Genomic DNA, 16,341 nt, shown 5'->3' with positions numbered 1-16,341 from the left:
AGGTCTGTCAGGGGCAGCACTGGCTGCTACAGCTGAAGACTGAGCTGGTGTCTTCTTAAAAGGTCTTGCCTCTGGCAGGAGAAGTGCAGCCCAGACTTCAGAGACATGAGGAAGGGCTTTGATTAATCCATGGCTTTTCTCTGAAACCTGGGTAGTGAGTATGGTGGACATACCTCGGTAAATGGTTTGCACATCTTCCCTCACTTGTATTTAATCACACAGATGTTCATGGTACTTGTCAGCTGCTCTCAGTCCTCCCTTACTGCACAGGATGGGCTTTTCCTGGGTGGCTGCACATCCATTTGTAACAAAAGATGGTGCAGGGATGTTTGACGGTGTGGAGCAAGGGAGGTTACAAAAAGGAGATGCAAATCAGTTAAAGTGTGAAATTAAGAAAGCTGACACTGAAAAGTGCAATATTGCTTCCAAGACGCAGCTAGAATGCAGCTTGAAGGCTGTTCTCCCTAGGAGAGGAGTGAGAAATTCAAGGCCTGCTTTTTGGGAGTGTTGAATGTTTATGTCAGGAGGGCTGCAGGTGCTAAGGCTCTTACACAAAGCAAGTGGCATTTCTCACCATCCCAAAGGGAACACTGGGTGTATGGGCCTGGGGTTTCCCTTTCAGATGAGTTAAAGGGAATAAAGTCCAGAACATCAGTTCTTTGGAAAAAAGCAGGTTATAGTTAGGATCGTTTTGTTCATTTCTCATACTTTGTACAATTTATTGTTTAACCTTTTTTTTCTTATTGACGTTAAATTCTTAGGCTTCATTGTTCTGAAGCAACATATCCAAATGGCCCATTCCAAAGATTTTTCATGATCATGGATGAATTTTAGTATCTGAGAGTTCTCAAAATAGAGTTCATGTATTTCAAATTACCTTGCCTTCTTCCTATTCTCCCTACTCCATTGTTCATGTTCCCACAGGTCCATCTTCACGAGGACAGTGTGCTTATGGTGCCATATGTCTTCCATGTTTTTTCCTATCATTCATAATTTGCAAACCCTCATCAGAAATATCTGACCATGTGGGTACCAGAAAAGTGTTAGCAACTCCCAGTGAAATGCCCAGTGGGTTCTTGCTCCCATCCTGAATAGGCTCAGATCAAGTTGGTGATGCTCAATGACTCCTCAGCTGCCTTCTCCTCCCTGTAAAAGCAGTTCTGCCCCACATGGGCAGATTGGTAGCACACTAAGTGGAGGGCTTACACTGTTAATTAGTTCTGCCGATAAATAGAAGACTTTTAATTTCCAAGGTAATAAAAATACCTGTTGTAAAACTCCTACTAAACCAAGCAAACCGACCTAAGAGCTTTGACAAACCTGAGCTCTCTTCCCAGTGCTGCCCGTGACCAAAGGTACATAACTTCATTCTCTCTGCCTCAATTCCTCCATCTTTAGAGAGGAGATAATAACATGCACTCATCTTTGTACAACACTTCAAGGTTCACTGCTACAAGGTCCCACATGTGCCAAATATGTTTTGATGCTGCACTTGATCTCTATGCTGAAATTACATTGCCAATCCAATTTTTAGGAACAGTGTCAACAGACTTCACAACTTGAAGTACTTAGCTTTAGGTAGCAGCATGAACAGCCTGGTAGATATAACCCTGATTCAACACTCCCCCCAAATCTGCAAATCTGCCATCTCAAAGTGTTGTTTTGCATGAGGATTCTCCATTTGCTCCACTCCTGTCCATCACTGCCCTCCATGCAGGCTTGAGGCAGCCTGATTTCTTACACTGCGGATCTTGTAGATGGTGATCAAACCAGTGCAATGACTGCTCATAAATCCAGCTTTGGAAGAGACTGGTGAATTGGTAAAAATGCTCTAAACAGTATTTGGGATACACTGAATAGAGTGAAGCCTTCTTTGATACTTACTGATGTTTACATACCATGTAATTATTATTATCGTTGAAAATCCCAACTTCCTCTCTTTGAACATAATGTCTAAACAGGAAAAAGCTAACCTTCCTGTTTGGAGAATTGTTAGTTTCAGAAGAAATATATATTTTTTTTCTCTCTTGCTTGCAGTTCTCAAAGATTTTATTTTTAATACAAATGAAAAAGACAAACAATAGACTATCTAAAAGGAAGGAAAACCACATGTCTGAAGCAAACAGAGTCTGCTATGAATAGATGTCTTTGCACTATGAAATAAATCATGTCATACCTACATTCTGACTTTTGCATATTGGGAAAGGAAATGTAGACTTATCTTTGGCACCCACTGCACTGTATATACACAATACAGAAAGCAAAGTTAAGGTTAGAGAGGGAAGAGAAGCCTCCTGTCAATCTGTACAAACAGAGAGGAGGAATCATGTAGGGAGTCAGCCTAGCCCAACAGTAATTTCTAGATGTGATGCAAGGCTGAATTTAGAACTTCTGGTACCTGCTTGGCATACAGCATTCTCTGGTTCAAGTCAGTGCTGACAGTGGCCTTTTTGGGTAAACCTCAGCTCCTAAACTTTGCTTTTGCAGCTTTTGTTTAGTTAAAGGAAATACTGGTGGAGCAGCACCTGCAGGTCTGTTTCAGATGTGTGTGGAATCTTTGATGGCTGCCAGGAGCAGCACAATGGGACTGAAGACCAAGATGCTCAGCTCTTCTTTGGGAGGCAGAAATCAGAAAACAGGTAACTGAAAGGTGACTATGAAAAAGTGCTCATACCAAAGGCAGAACGAGCTGTTTGGCATTCCAAAAGGGTTTTGTACCTTCCCAGAGTCTGACAGGCAGCCTAATGGAACAACCACCAGGAGAGGCCTTGTGAGGACTGCTGATGTGAATTTGTCAGTATGGGAAGTGTTCATATTGTCACTTCTCCTTCACGTTATTTCATTGTGGTCAAGGCTCTAGTCTTGCTGATCCTATTTAACAGCAACTACTAAACATCTTGCATGAATGATATATGATGTAAGATCACTGCCCACAGAGGGCTGGGAAGCTGGAAAAGCCTGTCTTTCCTCCATCATCTTCCTAAAGTTCTTTATTCCAGGCCTGACTAATTCAGATCTTCTTCACAGCTAAGCAGAAGTCCTGAAATAACTGGGTGATTTCTTGGCTCTTATATTCACAGACTGCATGAAAACCCATGATCTTTTGATCATGTAGAAAGTGTGAAAATGTGGTCTTACAGGGTCAAATACCAGACATTTACAATTGTTTTCTATTCTCTGGGGTTTTTTTACATCAGTCTCTGATTTTGGAAGCCTTATTTTACAGGACTGCCTGCTTACTGTTGGCAGTACTGTATAAGGGCAAAGAAACCCTGCCAATATTTGCTCGAGCTATTTTCAGGTGAACCTCCTTACTACATTAGGGCATTGTACCTGCTCATGTTTTTAGAGTCAGACCCTAAAGATCTATCTTGATCCTTGTCTGTCTTTTCTTGCTTCATCTTTCCACTTCTCATGGAACCCAAGTGTGCACCCTTCCCAACTTTGTGCTTTCCCAGAGATTCTCATGTGAGGCTTCTGCTCCATTTGCAACCACTCACTCCTGCCACTCAGCTGTGTCCTGCTCTTCATCTGTATTTTCCCAGGCATGGGCCTTGCTTTGTGATTTACCTAGACTGGAGCTCCAGCAAGAAGAGAACGTGTAAACACGTTGTAAAATAATGGGCACCACACGAAATCGAGAAGGTGGGGTTCAATGATCTGAAATGCAGATGGTCACTGGCAGGGAGAAGAAGAGCTGTCATGCTGAAAAAAAGACCCAGAAGTCAGCAAATGAGCTGAGTTAATGATGTGACACAAGAAAATTAAAGGCAGAGTTTTCACTGGGTTTCTGGGCAATGTGTGTAGGAGTGTCCCGCTCAAGATTGAGTTCTCTGTAGTCTTATCTATGCTCCTGTTCTCCCATATTGGGGTGGGAGCAATGCTGGATACCAACTGTTAGTAGTTAGATCTATCACCTTGTTAATTAACAACATGATATATCTACCAGCAGGTGGAACAGTCTCTCTGATTGAGATTAACAAATATAATTGGACTTCACTGAGACTACCATGCATGTCAGATAGGAGGGGATGCTTGATTTCACTGTGTGTGAAATAGTAATAATAATGTAAAATGTGAAATAATAAGTGGGCACACAGTTATTTGATTCTGTTAGTCTCCACAGGGATATGTAGAATCTGGGCTCTGGTCCTGAGTGCCTGGACTTCGAGGAGGAGCCCATGCAATCCTTGGACTCTGACAGGCTGGCTAGACGTTGCTGTTGAACAACAGTGCCCACTTGACCAATTGCTGTTTATAATATACATTGCAATGGCAGGAGTGGGCTTTTGCTGTTGAATATCTGAGCTGATACCATGGGGCACTGAGTTACTGTCCTCCCCTGTGCTGCTACTGCAAATAAAGTCACCAGCTTCCATCTTAATATCTTGCTTTAGAGCCAGTGCCACACTTCACACCCTATTCTGGACCCTCTCCAACAAGTTAATGTTTTTCACTGAGGAAGGTGAATAAAACTGATGAGAGTATCCTTAACTAAGGAGCCATAAAATTCTAATAGAGCAGTAATGTTCCCAGTGAGCCTGAAGGAAATCGGATCAATAGTTACGAGGTTGAGGCTCAATTTATGGCCTTAATTCATCAAGCATAGTCATTCTCCATTTTTGTACAGGATGCTTTTGTGGTTCCTGCTGAGCAGAGGGGTATAAAGTCAGCACAAGCCCTTTCTCAACAATTGCCCAGGCTTTGTCATTTAAGATAGGTGACTTTAGAAAGGTGGTGGTCAGGGTCCTATGATCTATTTGAAAGCAATTTTTCATCATATAGAACAGACTGTATCAACTGTTTGTGTTCTGAGAGTCTCAGGGTTGGAATGGTTTCACAGAGAGTAAAAAAGAAAGTTATTTTTAGAAAGTTATCTTTAGAATTTGACACTGCAGTTATTCGTTTGCCTGCAAACCATTCCACAGTCAGGAATGGTTCAGTAGCCTGTTCTCCAAAAATCCTTTTACTGTTTTTTGTAGACACCTTGCAATAGAATTTGCAAGATGGAGGCTGGACTCATTCTACATTTCTAATCTGCATCTGTGGGAGAAAGAAGTTTTCCCATCTGCATCCAGCACAGGTGTGATCTCTTTAAGTTTTGAAATTGGTTAATAAGCACAGAGTCAGAGAATGAAACTTCACCCAAAGGTTTTATTAAAACCTGTATGTAGAAAGTCAGACCTTTCCAAAGCCTGAAGTAAATGCAAACCTTATGTCATAAGCATGAAATAGCCAGAAGCATTTCAAATGAAATGGAAAAGCCTTGGTTTAATCCATCCCCTGTATCTACTTGTCCTTCCTGAATACACAGGTTAGCAGGAGAAAGTTTTAAGTATCTGAAACAATAGGAATGTTTTGTAAATATACAGTAAGGTTCCAAGTGGAGAGGGCTCTAAATTAACACTTGACCAAAAATATTTTGTGATACTCACTCAAATATAATTTCTTAAGGGTGCTTTTAAAATCCCCAACTCTTAGACCATGCACAGATCCATAGACTAACCACCTGGACCTGCAGATGATCTCCTTTGTACACATTCATTCCTGCTTTGGCTATCTGCCAGTGGGTTTTATGTGCAATACTCCCTGGTATAGCCTCTGCATTTCAAGGATACCTATAAATATCTGCACTGGTTGACGGGACAAAAGGAGAAAGAGTTGGAAATTTTCAGAGAAATGTAAGAAGTGCAGAGAGCTGAAATGCCCGTGGTGGCTTTTCTGACAGCTAATGGGGGGCTCTGGGAAACCAGGGCTGCTGGTGCTTTCCCAACCCTCTCCTTGCAGCAGGATTTTCCCCTACTGCCAGCAGCTGCAGTGGCAGGAGGCAGGAGAGGCTCAGGAAAGCTGGGCTGTTACCTGAGCCAACAGCGACACCCAGGGCTCCTCCACCAGCACAGTCAATCCCTTCTTTCATCTGCAGCCCCGTGTCCCATGCCGGCTGGAAAATATTCCCAGGTTTAGCTCTTTTTGCCTTCCTGAGTGACTAGACTGATTGAGAAGGAAGAGATATTTTGCTGTAGTAATTTTATCAATATAAATCGTGTATACTGTGCTGAGAGTAAATTAGATCAACCACAGGCACATCTATATTGCAACGACTGCATTCACACAAAGTGAATTATACTCTTTCATCTCTAGTAAAACAGTTAAGATGATGTTAAATGTTTGCAGCTAAGGTCGAAGCAGACAACTTATAAAACTTCCCATTCCTGCTTCATCACTACAGCAAAAAAACTCCACTGAAATCACACTGAAATTATTTTGGTAAGCTTTTGTTGAATAAATGCACAGAGATGAACAGAACACTCAGGGAGTATGCCACTATCAAAATAATAGGTGCAGGTTCTGCAACAGTGAACACTGGGTCAGACTTTTATTAAAATGACTGTAAACAACCCCTTGAAGACACATACCTGAGCAGACAGTGGTAAAATAATTAGAGAAGTAAGAGAGCACCAGGCATTAATGGCTCTAGAAAAACATTTCAATAGAAGCAGGAAAGCACCTTAGAATTGATCAGAACACAGGGTGTGCTGAGGACAACCCAAATTACACAGGACAAAGTACCAGTGTATTTCCCACTCCCAGAACACAAAAGCCCTGTCACCAGGGTACAGCCTGCACAGCTGCTGAGCTAGTTTCTTATTTGCTTTCCAAGCCCAGGCTTCCTTCAGATCCATAGGGAATACCTGTTTTTCTCTGCAGGGCAGGAGGTAGCTCAAGTGAAAAAGCACCAAAGCTGAAACAGCAGCGAATGGTGTAGAGCAATGATTGTAGTTTGACCACTAAGCAGAGAATTTGTGGAGAGGAAGGGCATGAATGAAGTCCAAAGTTTGTATGTTCCAACTGAGCTGAGGTTATTGAGTAGAAAACGAATGAAATCTGTTTTTCACCAATATAAAGCATAAAGGTGCAAAACAGTGATTGTACCATGAAACAGAGCATGAAAAGTTACCAGTGCAGCAAGCACAGGAGTGGGCAGTCCAGGAACCACAATGGTCAGGCTTGGCAGTGCCTGGGAGCACTTTTGGTCACTCCTGGACAGTACCATGGGCTCTCTCTGAAAAAACAATCATGAGCATCCTTCTCTAGCTGAAACAGACCATTAAGTAAGCAGTACTCCAAAAATCAGGACTAAAATGCCTGAAGATACACCCAAAATGTGAAGCATCTGTGATTCATTCAATTCTTCTGAAAATGCATGTTGTAGTCCACAAAACAATTGCAGTTTCATATATTTGCTGATTGCTTTGTCTGGATGTTCTGTAGGATTTATACTGAAACAGTTACCATTCTGCATGTCCGCTCAAGGAAAGACAAAGCCAACTTCTGTTTATTCCTGCCATGGCACAGCTGGAAATGTGATATTTGCCAGGCACTCACAGCATCAGTGTGAGACAGTTGCTACAGTCTGCAGCTCTACACCAGTGGTTTTCCTTTGCACTTTTTTGTCCTTCAAAATCTGGCAAGAAAGTTTATCTAAAAACCAGTCTACATCTTGATAATCTTCAGGCCACTGCAAATACTGACTCCTCTGTAAGAAGTTTCGAATTGGTTTGTGTTTCATCAGCTGATACTGAGGAAGTGACCCAACCACTACCATAATGAGGACATCTTTCAGATCACAGAAGTACCTGCTCTGGGCAAAATTAAAGGCTTCCACACACCACCCATCTTTCAGAAACTGCCCGGTCACAACGCAAATTGTTTTCCTGCTGTTCCAAATGGCATCACGAATATTGTTGATATGTTCTTCCCCAGGCAAGAAATCTCTTTCCTCAAAACACAAGGTAAATCTGTTTTTATCAAAATACTGTGAATCCAGGTGCTTTAGTAAAGAATTCTGGACCCATTCAAAGTCATTTTTGCTGTAGCACAGATATGCATCATATTTGTATTCACTTTTACCTGCTACTCGTGGTTGGCTGTCTATCACTCTTGTGGTGATGGTTTTATACCAGATGAAACAAATCCCCCGGCAGTGAGTAAGAATGATGACTGCCACCAGAAACATGAGAAGAGTGACAGAGAAGAAGATGAATAATGAGAATCTGAGTGTCTCCTGGAGTTCATCCTCATCACAACCATCGTATGTCAGATGTGACAGTGGTACCCCTTCAAAGGCAGGGGGGTACACACAGTACCTGTCAGATGGGGAGCCAGCCAGGGTTACATTGGTTTCATTCAGCCACACCAGCAGGCTCTTTAAAGAACAGTCACAGACATAATTATTATGTGTTATATCCAGAATACTCAAAGTCATAAAGACCTCAGGCTCAGGGGAAAACAGCTGGTTTCCAGATAAGTTTAGGTTTGTTAGGCTTTGTGGGAAAAGCCCAGGAGAAAGATGAGACAACAGGTTGGAAGCCAGGTTAAGTCTTTTAAGAGATGTTAGACCTCCAAAAATCTCCTGTGGAAGAGCACTAAGGTAGTTGTTATTCAGATGTAGAACTTGAAGTTTGGGCAGTGCCCCAAACACATCCAAACATACATCTCTCTCCCACACCAGCTGTAACATATTTTCACCTAGATCCATGTATATTAACTGACTGTTTCCTATAACATTAGCACTTTTCACACAGTAAGAGAACCGGTTCTGTTTTAAGAAGATATACTGTAGATCTGGAATTTGGAAAAGAATATACAGGTCACCTAGGTTTGCCAACCAATTTCTTTCTAAATCAAGGTGTGTTGCAGTTATTGCTCTGTCATCCACAGACATTAGCTTATTGTCACCTAAAAAGGCAGAGGTCAGATGTGGAAAGGAAGGGAGTCTTTTAATGGCATTGTCTCGGAGATCAATTATTTTTAGATTTACTAATTGCATGAATGATTTGTCACCAATCATCCCAATATGATTTTTCTGTAAATCAATATACATTACACTACGTAGACCCTCAAAGGTATAATCGTACAACTCACCCAAAAGATTACTTGAGAGATTGAGAATTTTTAGGTTGCCCAAGCCAAAAAATGCTTGCCTTTGGATTTGATTTATCTTGTTTTTGAAAAGGTTCAGCGATTCCAGATTACCAAGACTTTGAAACACTAAAGAATTGAGAGAGAAAATGTAACCCTCTGAAATATCAAAGAAACTAAGATTACTTCTTCCTAGTCCTGCAAAAGTAGAATTATCTGGATTTTTTAAGTTATCAAAGCCAAATCCTGAACCCATTATATGAGTGCTAAATATTAAAGAACCAATTTGAGTCCCTTTAATGGCTGTACAGAGATACTGGACTCTCTCTGTGCTCCAGCCATTGTCACTAAGGTCTAGTGAGCTAAATGTAATGTCTTTGAAAGGATTGGGGCACTTGGCCCAGGCCACATCTTCTGTCTTGTACAAATGATTAGAACCAAAGTTAAAAAATAAAAAGTGTTTTCCTTGGAAGCTGGTAAGATTGGTTTGACAAAAGTTGGATATCTTGTTCAATTTCAGGTTCACACTTTTCAAGGCTGTTAGATTATAAAATAAGGGATGAGGATGAAGTTTTGTGATTTCATTCGCTGAAAGATCCAGTTCTTCTAATGACCTCAAATCTTGAAAGTAACGTTCTTCCAGGATGGAATCTCCAAGGTAGTTGTGAAACAGACGGAGGACAGTCAGGCTTGGCAAGCCCACAAAAGCATCAAGATCCAGTTGAAGAATCTTATTGTCTCCCAAGTCTAAGATACGAAGGTTTGGCAGGTTCCTGAACGCTCCTTGTCCTATGGTGACAGGACAGACAAACTGGGTTCCCATTTCCAACAGCAACAAGTGCTCCAGCAGAGGAAATGAAGTCGCAGTCACTTGTCTGATATAGTTGTAAGTTAGGAAAAGCTTCACTGTATCCTTTGGCACAGGTGGAATATCTGTGAGGTTGCAGAAAAAATATATGGCGACTTGGGCTTCTGAGTAGCACGTTCTAGAAGCACACACCCCACTAGCTAGTGACAGGCCAAAGACAAGTAGGAGCTGATGGCACAACATCATGAACCTATGGGAAAAAAAGTGACAGTGAGAATTAGTTCTGCAGTTGGCTGTCTTTGCAGTGAGTTGTGGGGCACATCTTTGACAGCTGTAGAATAGAGGAATAATGTCACACTAAGAATGTGATTTGGGATTTATCCTTTCTCTGAATCTAACAGGCATCACCTGACAGGCTGTTCGGTCAGAACATGCATCCCAAAAAGATGTGAGGACCTCTTACGACCTAAAATTTAACTCTCCTTTATGTTCCTTGAAACCCCACCAGGTAAGAGTAAAAATCTTGGCCTAGCTATTTAATCTGCACCATGGAACTGGTAATGCTGGTGTATTAGCTTAACTCCTTAATTAGTTTTTCCAAAAGGGTTAAAACAGTTTGGATTGTCCAGGTAAAGTGCAGCCACCCAGTCATCTCAACAGAGCAGGCAAATGCCACTCCTTCCATGAGTGCTCTCCTTGTCAGGGCAGTCACCAGTTTGGAATTTAGATTGTTGTCACACAGAGGTGCCTAACAGCCATGAGTTTTTAAGAAAGGGAACCTCTTGTGGGGCTCCTCAAGCCTCAGATTAACCTGAAAATGTGAAATTGTTCTGGAAATGGCTGTAAAATAGTTTTGAAAGTATAGGCAGGAACAAGACTAACAGTGATGGAACAAAAACAAAACAAAACAACAACAAAAACCACCAAGAAAACAACAACAACAAAACAAACAAAAAAGTGCAGTAGCCTGAAACTGTGCTGCAAGATTTCATGCTTTACAAAAAACTACATTTCCCAAACTGTAAATTCCTCAGTGACCCAAAGGTACATAACAAAATTTATGTAGCTTGCTGATGAATCCATTTCTTCCCGCTCTGTATTTCCCTTGCATTATGCCTTCTGTCTGCCTGTCGCCCTTCTTATCTGACACAAAAACCTCTCCAAAGCAAGGAAGGTCTTTTTTATTGAGCATGGTAATGAACAGAGCAAATTATTAGCCCTAAAGTGGTTATTTGTGTAGTGTAGTTTGAAAAAACTCCCAACCTTCTAAGATTGCAACCATCTGGTTCTTCTTTTAGACAAGCATTTATTGAAATGAAATGACGACCCAGTAGAAGAATTTTTATGTCCTCCAGTACAATCTGCTTAAAAATTGGTAAGTGTGAATCCTTGTAGAACCAAACCCCCAGTGGCCATCTAATGTCTGCAAAGTAAATCTACTTCAGAGACGAAAAAAGTGGGGCTTTGAACGATTACTGTTCTGATTTGAGCACAATGCCTCTTGAAAGGGCAAGTATAAAACCCTGTGCAGAATATTGCACTATTAAATTAAATTAAATTAAATTAAATTAAATTAAATTAAATTTCAATTATGCTTATTGCTGCCATGTAAAGGGTTTCCTGGGAAATCAGAAAATATGTCTGTAGAAGTCACTATGACATTCCCATTGTTAATACCAGAGGAAAGAGCCAGCCAATTTTTAGAGACTATCTGCTCCATAAAATGTAGGGCATTACAGCACAATCCAATCTCATAACTGACATGATCCTACTGTATCCAACATTTTTGGTGATGTTCTCCAAGTCATCTGATTATATTAAAACCTTAACTTGTAGCAGCTCTGACAGCTGGAGTGAGTCTGCAAATTTTCACTCTAGAGGCTCAAACACTAAGTGGGAAACCCACATAGCTCACAACTTAAAATACTGATCTTGTCATTTTTAAGACAATCTCATGTACTTGAGACAAGCTCTGATCCTTGGAAGGAAAAGAGATTAGGGATATAGGACAAGAGCTGATTTCTGAAGTCCTGGCATTCAAACTTCATTCATGTTTTTTCTCCCTAAGGAATTCAGGATGTGCTGCAAAGGAAAGCAAATTGCAGGCAGTATCAAAATTCTCTTTTATTGAGCATAGTAAAGAACAGAGCAATTTATTAGCCCTAAAGGGGTTGTCTGTATACTGTACTTTAAAAAAACCCTAAAGAAATTTTAACTTGTCCTATGGGGAATAATTTCATTTCATAATAATTTCATAATACAAAATAATTGTATTTACTAACCTCTTTTTTTTTACCTAACATGCACTTTTAAAGGGAACATTATAAGCAGTAACCTATATAATGTTTGTTGTGACTACAAAATATTGTAGGTTACTAAAAAAGACACAATTAAACATACAGCAGGTCACTCAAGATCTTGTTTACTTTTTTACTTTTCTGTTTGCTTGAACCATGAAAAGAAAACACCAAGTTACCCTTTTAATATTTGATAACTATTATATTGGTTCTTCTTGGCACCATGATATAAGCTGTTTAGCACAAAGAGTTTTAAATTACATTTATCTTTCAGACTTTAACATTTTCATCCCAGGTGAGTGACTGCTTTTAAAGTTTGGGCAAAATCACAGCATCATCAAAAGCAGTGACAAAGAGAAAATACCTTGAAAGTCAATATGTAATGGACATGTGTACAATAGACAGCTAGAAAAGGCTCAAAATGTTTTAGATTGCAAGAGCTAGAAAATGTTTGTTTTAATTTTTAAAATATAGTTTTATTTTTATTATGAGAATATAAGAAAATGGGGAAATATTTTTAGATATCTTTTATTTTACATTCACCTGCTTTTCCACATTCTTGTAAGCTAAAAAAAAATCTAACAATCTTTTAGCAGTTGTTACACTCTTAACTCTGCTCTGGTTTAGTGACAAGCAAGATTTCACTTGTAAACTCTTTGCTCCCTTTCTGCATAAATTATTACCTTCTCCCCTGAATCCCTGAGCAGGAGAGGGATGCTGGCAGTAAGAAATGCCTCTTAATGCTCTCATTAAGGACAGCAAAGATTTGTAATTTCACAGAATCCCATCATGTATTAGTTTATGTAACCCTTCACCACTGTACATTAGCGTGTAAAACCTTTTGGGAAGGATATTCTTCCCACAAAAATGAGGATCACCCCATTCAGTTACATGTCTGTGCAGGGACATGGGGATGAAGGGATGTGTAAATGCTTCGTTCATAGAATCACAGAGTCACAGAATCTTTAAGGTTGGAAAAGACCACCCAGATCGTGGAGTCCAACCTTCGACCAAACACCACCATGCCAACTAAACCATAGCTCTAATTGCCAAGCCCAGTTGTTTCTTGAACACTTCCAGGGATGGTGACTCCACCACCTCCCTGGGCTGCATCTTCCAATGTTTAAACAACCTTTCAGTGAAAAAAAAACTCCTGATGTCCAACCTGAACCTCCCTGGTGGAGCTTGAGTCTGTATCTTTTTATCCTGTCAACTATTGAAAATATTCATTATTGAAAACCAGGGCACTGAAGTTTAGAGAACCAGAGCCCAGCGTGTGAGATTTTGTTTCCTTCCACTGCACTGATGTCAGAAGGGGAAAGCAGTAAAGGCAAGGGGAAAAATGGGAGGGATTTGAGTCATCTGGAACTGACCTTCACTATTGTACTCCATTTTTTAACTGATTTTGCTAATCTGCTTTCAAACCACCTAGAAACCTTCACTAGCACAGCAAAAGAGGATGGGAATTGGCAGTACCTGAAAGTGGATGTTGTAGCAGTGCCTGTGTCTCTCAGTACAGCTGTGTTTGCCTTAGGACACCCAGAGGGTCTGTCAGTAAGCAGGGCCTGCAGTAAAGCTGAAAAGGAGGGCTCAGACTGTCTCTTTTTGTTAATCGTGCCAGAGTAGCAACTCTCCCATGGAGACTTAGAAAGCACTTGCCACTCCCCTTTCCACACCCTCAACAAAAATGTACTGGATGTCACACAAATGAAGAGTAGGTCACATCCTCTGCTTCTGTCCTTGCTTGGGCTCAAGGCTTGCTTTATAAGAGAGCGACCTGAAAGGAAAATTTCATTCTCAGAAGTGGTTTTGTGCAGCATTCAGCAGCATACTTACTCTCCTCAGCTGCCTCTAGTGCTCCCATCACATAAAACTAAGTCAAAAATGAGCCAGCAAATGTCAGTGGGAGGGAACAGATAGGAATTGTGTGTGCTTAGGAAAATGAGCAGCAGGTCTGAGTGGTCCTCAGTTGTCAGCCATGGGTTTTGGGGTTCTGGGTAGCCTTTAGAGAAGACCAGTCTGATATTATCACCACAGAGATTTAGAGTTTAAAAATACCTTTAATAACCTATTGCAGTGACCATGATATCCTTCTAAGGAGATTCCTCCTTGATGGTGACTCAGTCAAGCAGAGGAATTGTGTGCCCACAACATGAGGAGGCTGCTTGGAGCAATTTCACAAAGACGAAATCCTGTAACCAAGAATACCAGTCATTTAGGAGTGGATAAAAAGATAAAGACAGATGTAAAACTGGTAAGATTTTCATACATACACCAAAAATGAGAAAAAAAAGTAAATTTTTCACTAATGCTAATTTTCATGAAAACATCTGTGTCATTTTCTGCAGGTCACTGAAACACAGATGGGTAGGGTGTATATACATATTTATATAAAATAAAGGTAGGAGTATTTTTTGCTGTGTGAGAATCTCATCTCTAATTGCTCCAAACCTGCTTTAGGATTAAGGATTAAGGGATAAACATCAATCTTCCTGCCAAGTTGGAAGGGTTTTCTTCTCTTTAGCTCCATAGCTTAGGGTCTTGTTGTTTGGACAGTAAGATGTGAGAGCTGTCTTGATGCCTGCACAAGTGCTGCTGTTACCCTGATGTCTTTCTGTGAAACACCACTGCTTGTCACAGGTAGCACAAAAGGTCCCCAGAGAAAAGGAAAAAGAAAGAGAGGATTCAACAGCTTCAGGGTGTATTTCTTGCCTGTAAAACCAGTACATAGCTGAAAGTCTTTTCTCCCTCTATACCCCAAAATATCAGGCACTGAAGAGACAAACACTGTCTTAATTGTCCCTTATTATTGTTTTCTAAAGTGAGATGAGTTTGTGTATAAAATCACAGATTTAACTTAGAATTTGATATGCACACTGCTTTCATCATCAGTTTACAACTTTTGTTGTGACTGTTTTGGAAATATATTTAAGCCAACTTCTTTGCATGTATGTCCAGAGTCCAGCTTAAGGAAAAGAGACTGTTTTGTATTCATCTAACCTGAATTACTCTTCCTAATTAGTTAACCCAGATCTTCCTGCCAGGAACTGGCAAAATGCAGCACTCATAAAAATATCAATAAAGAAATCAGCTGCGGGTACAAAGCACACGTGCATGAAGGAGCCACTGGGAAAGGAAGCAAAGATCAGGAGGAGTCTGGAGGAAGAGTCTGGAACCTGTGTTGGGTTGGCCCTGGATGCCTGGTGCCCACCACAGCTGCTCTATCAATCCCCTCCTCAGCTGGACAGGACATAAAATATAAAGAAAGGCTCATGGGTCAAGATAAAGGCTGGGAGAGATTACTCATTGATTACTGTCGTAGGCAAAACAGACTCAGCTTGGGGAAATGAGTTTAATTTATTACCAATCAAATCAGAGTGGGGTAATGAGAAATAAATACAAAACTGTAAAACACTTTACCCCACTCCCCCCTCCATCCTGGGCTTAACTTTACCCCTAAATTCTGTACCTCCTCCTCTGCCCAGTGACACAGGAGGACAGGGAATGGGGGTTGTGGTCAGTTCACCACATGTCGTTTCTGCCGCTCCTTCCTCCTCAGGAGGACTCCTCACATGCTCCCCTGCTCCAGCAGGCGATGTCTCTCATGGGAGACAGTTCTCCACAAACTTCTCCAATGTGAGTCCTTTCCACAGGCTGCAGTTCTTCACAAACTGCCCCAGCATGGGCTGGTTCCACAGGGTACAATCCTTCAGGAACAGGCTTCTCCAGCACAGGCCCACTGCAGGGTCACAAGCCCTGCCAGTAAACCTGCTCTAGCATTGGCTCCTCTCTCCTTAGGTCCACAGATCCTACCAGGAGTCTGCTCCAGAGAAGGCTTCTCACAGGGTCACAGCCTCCTTTGGACACAGATCTGCTCCAGTGTGGGCTCCTCCAGGAGCTGCAGGTGGATCTCTGCTCCATAGTGGACCTCCATGGGCTGCGGGGCACAGCTGCCTCACCACAGTCTGCTGCAGGGGAATCTCAGCTCTGATGCCTGGAGCACCTTCTCCCCCTCCTTCTGCACTGACCTTGGTGTCTGTTCCTCTCATACATTCTCACTCTGCTCTTCTCTGGTTGCAATTACATCTGCACAATGCCTTTTTGCTCCTTCCTAAATATGTTATCACGGAGGTGTTACTGTTATTCCTAATTGTCTTGGCCTTAGCTAGGGGCACATCTGTTCTGGAGCTGGCAGGCATTGGCTCTGTTGGACATAGGAGAACCTCTGGCAGCTTCTCAGAAGCCACACCTGTAGCCCCCACTCCTATCAGAACCTACACAAACTCAATACAGAACTCTTGGGTAAGTAAGGAC

The 16,341-nt window shown here is 41.4% G+C and overlaps 1 protein-coding gene across 1 annotated transcript; it reads right to left on the bottom strand.

Moving 5' to 3' along the window:
• Positions 1–6,165: 6,165 nt before the first annotated feature.
• On the bottom strand, positions 6,166–9,976 carry TLR5 (toll like receptor 5). The gene has a single exon (XM_069008470.1). It carries the CDS (start codon positions 9,974–9,976, stop codon positions 7,391–7,393), a length of 2,586 nt encoding a protein of 861 aa, XP_068864571.1. The 3' UTR covers positions 6,166–7,390.
• Positions 9,977–16,341: the final 6,365 nt, after the last annotated feature.

This window comes from Aphelocoma coerulescens, chromosome 3 (assembly GCF_041296385.1).
Source record: "Aphelocoma coerulescens isolate FSJ_1873_10779 chromosome 3, UR_Acoe_1.0, whole genome shotgun sequence".
Taxonomy (NCBI): Eukaryota; Metazoa; Chordata; class Aves; order Passeriformes; family Corvidae; genus Aphelocoma; species Aphelocoma coerulescens.
This window is presented reverse-complemented; position numbering and strand designations above follow the sequence as displayed.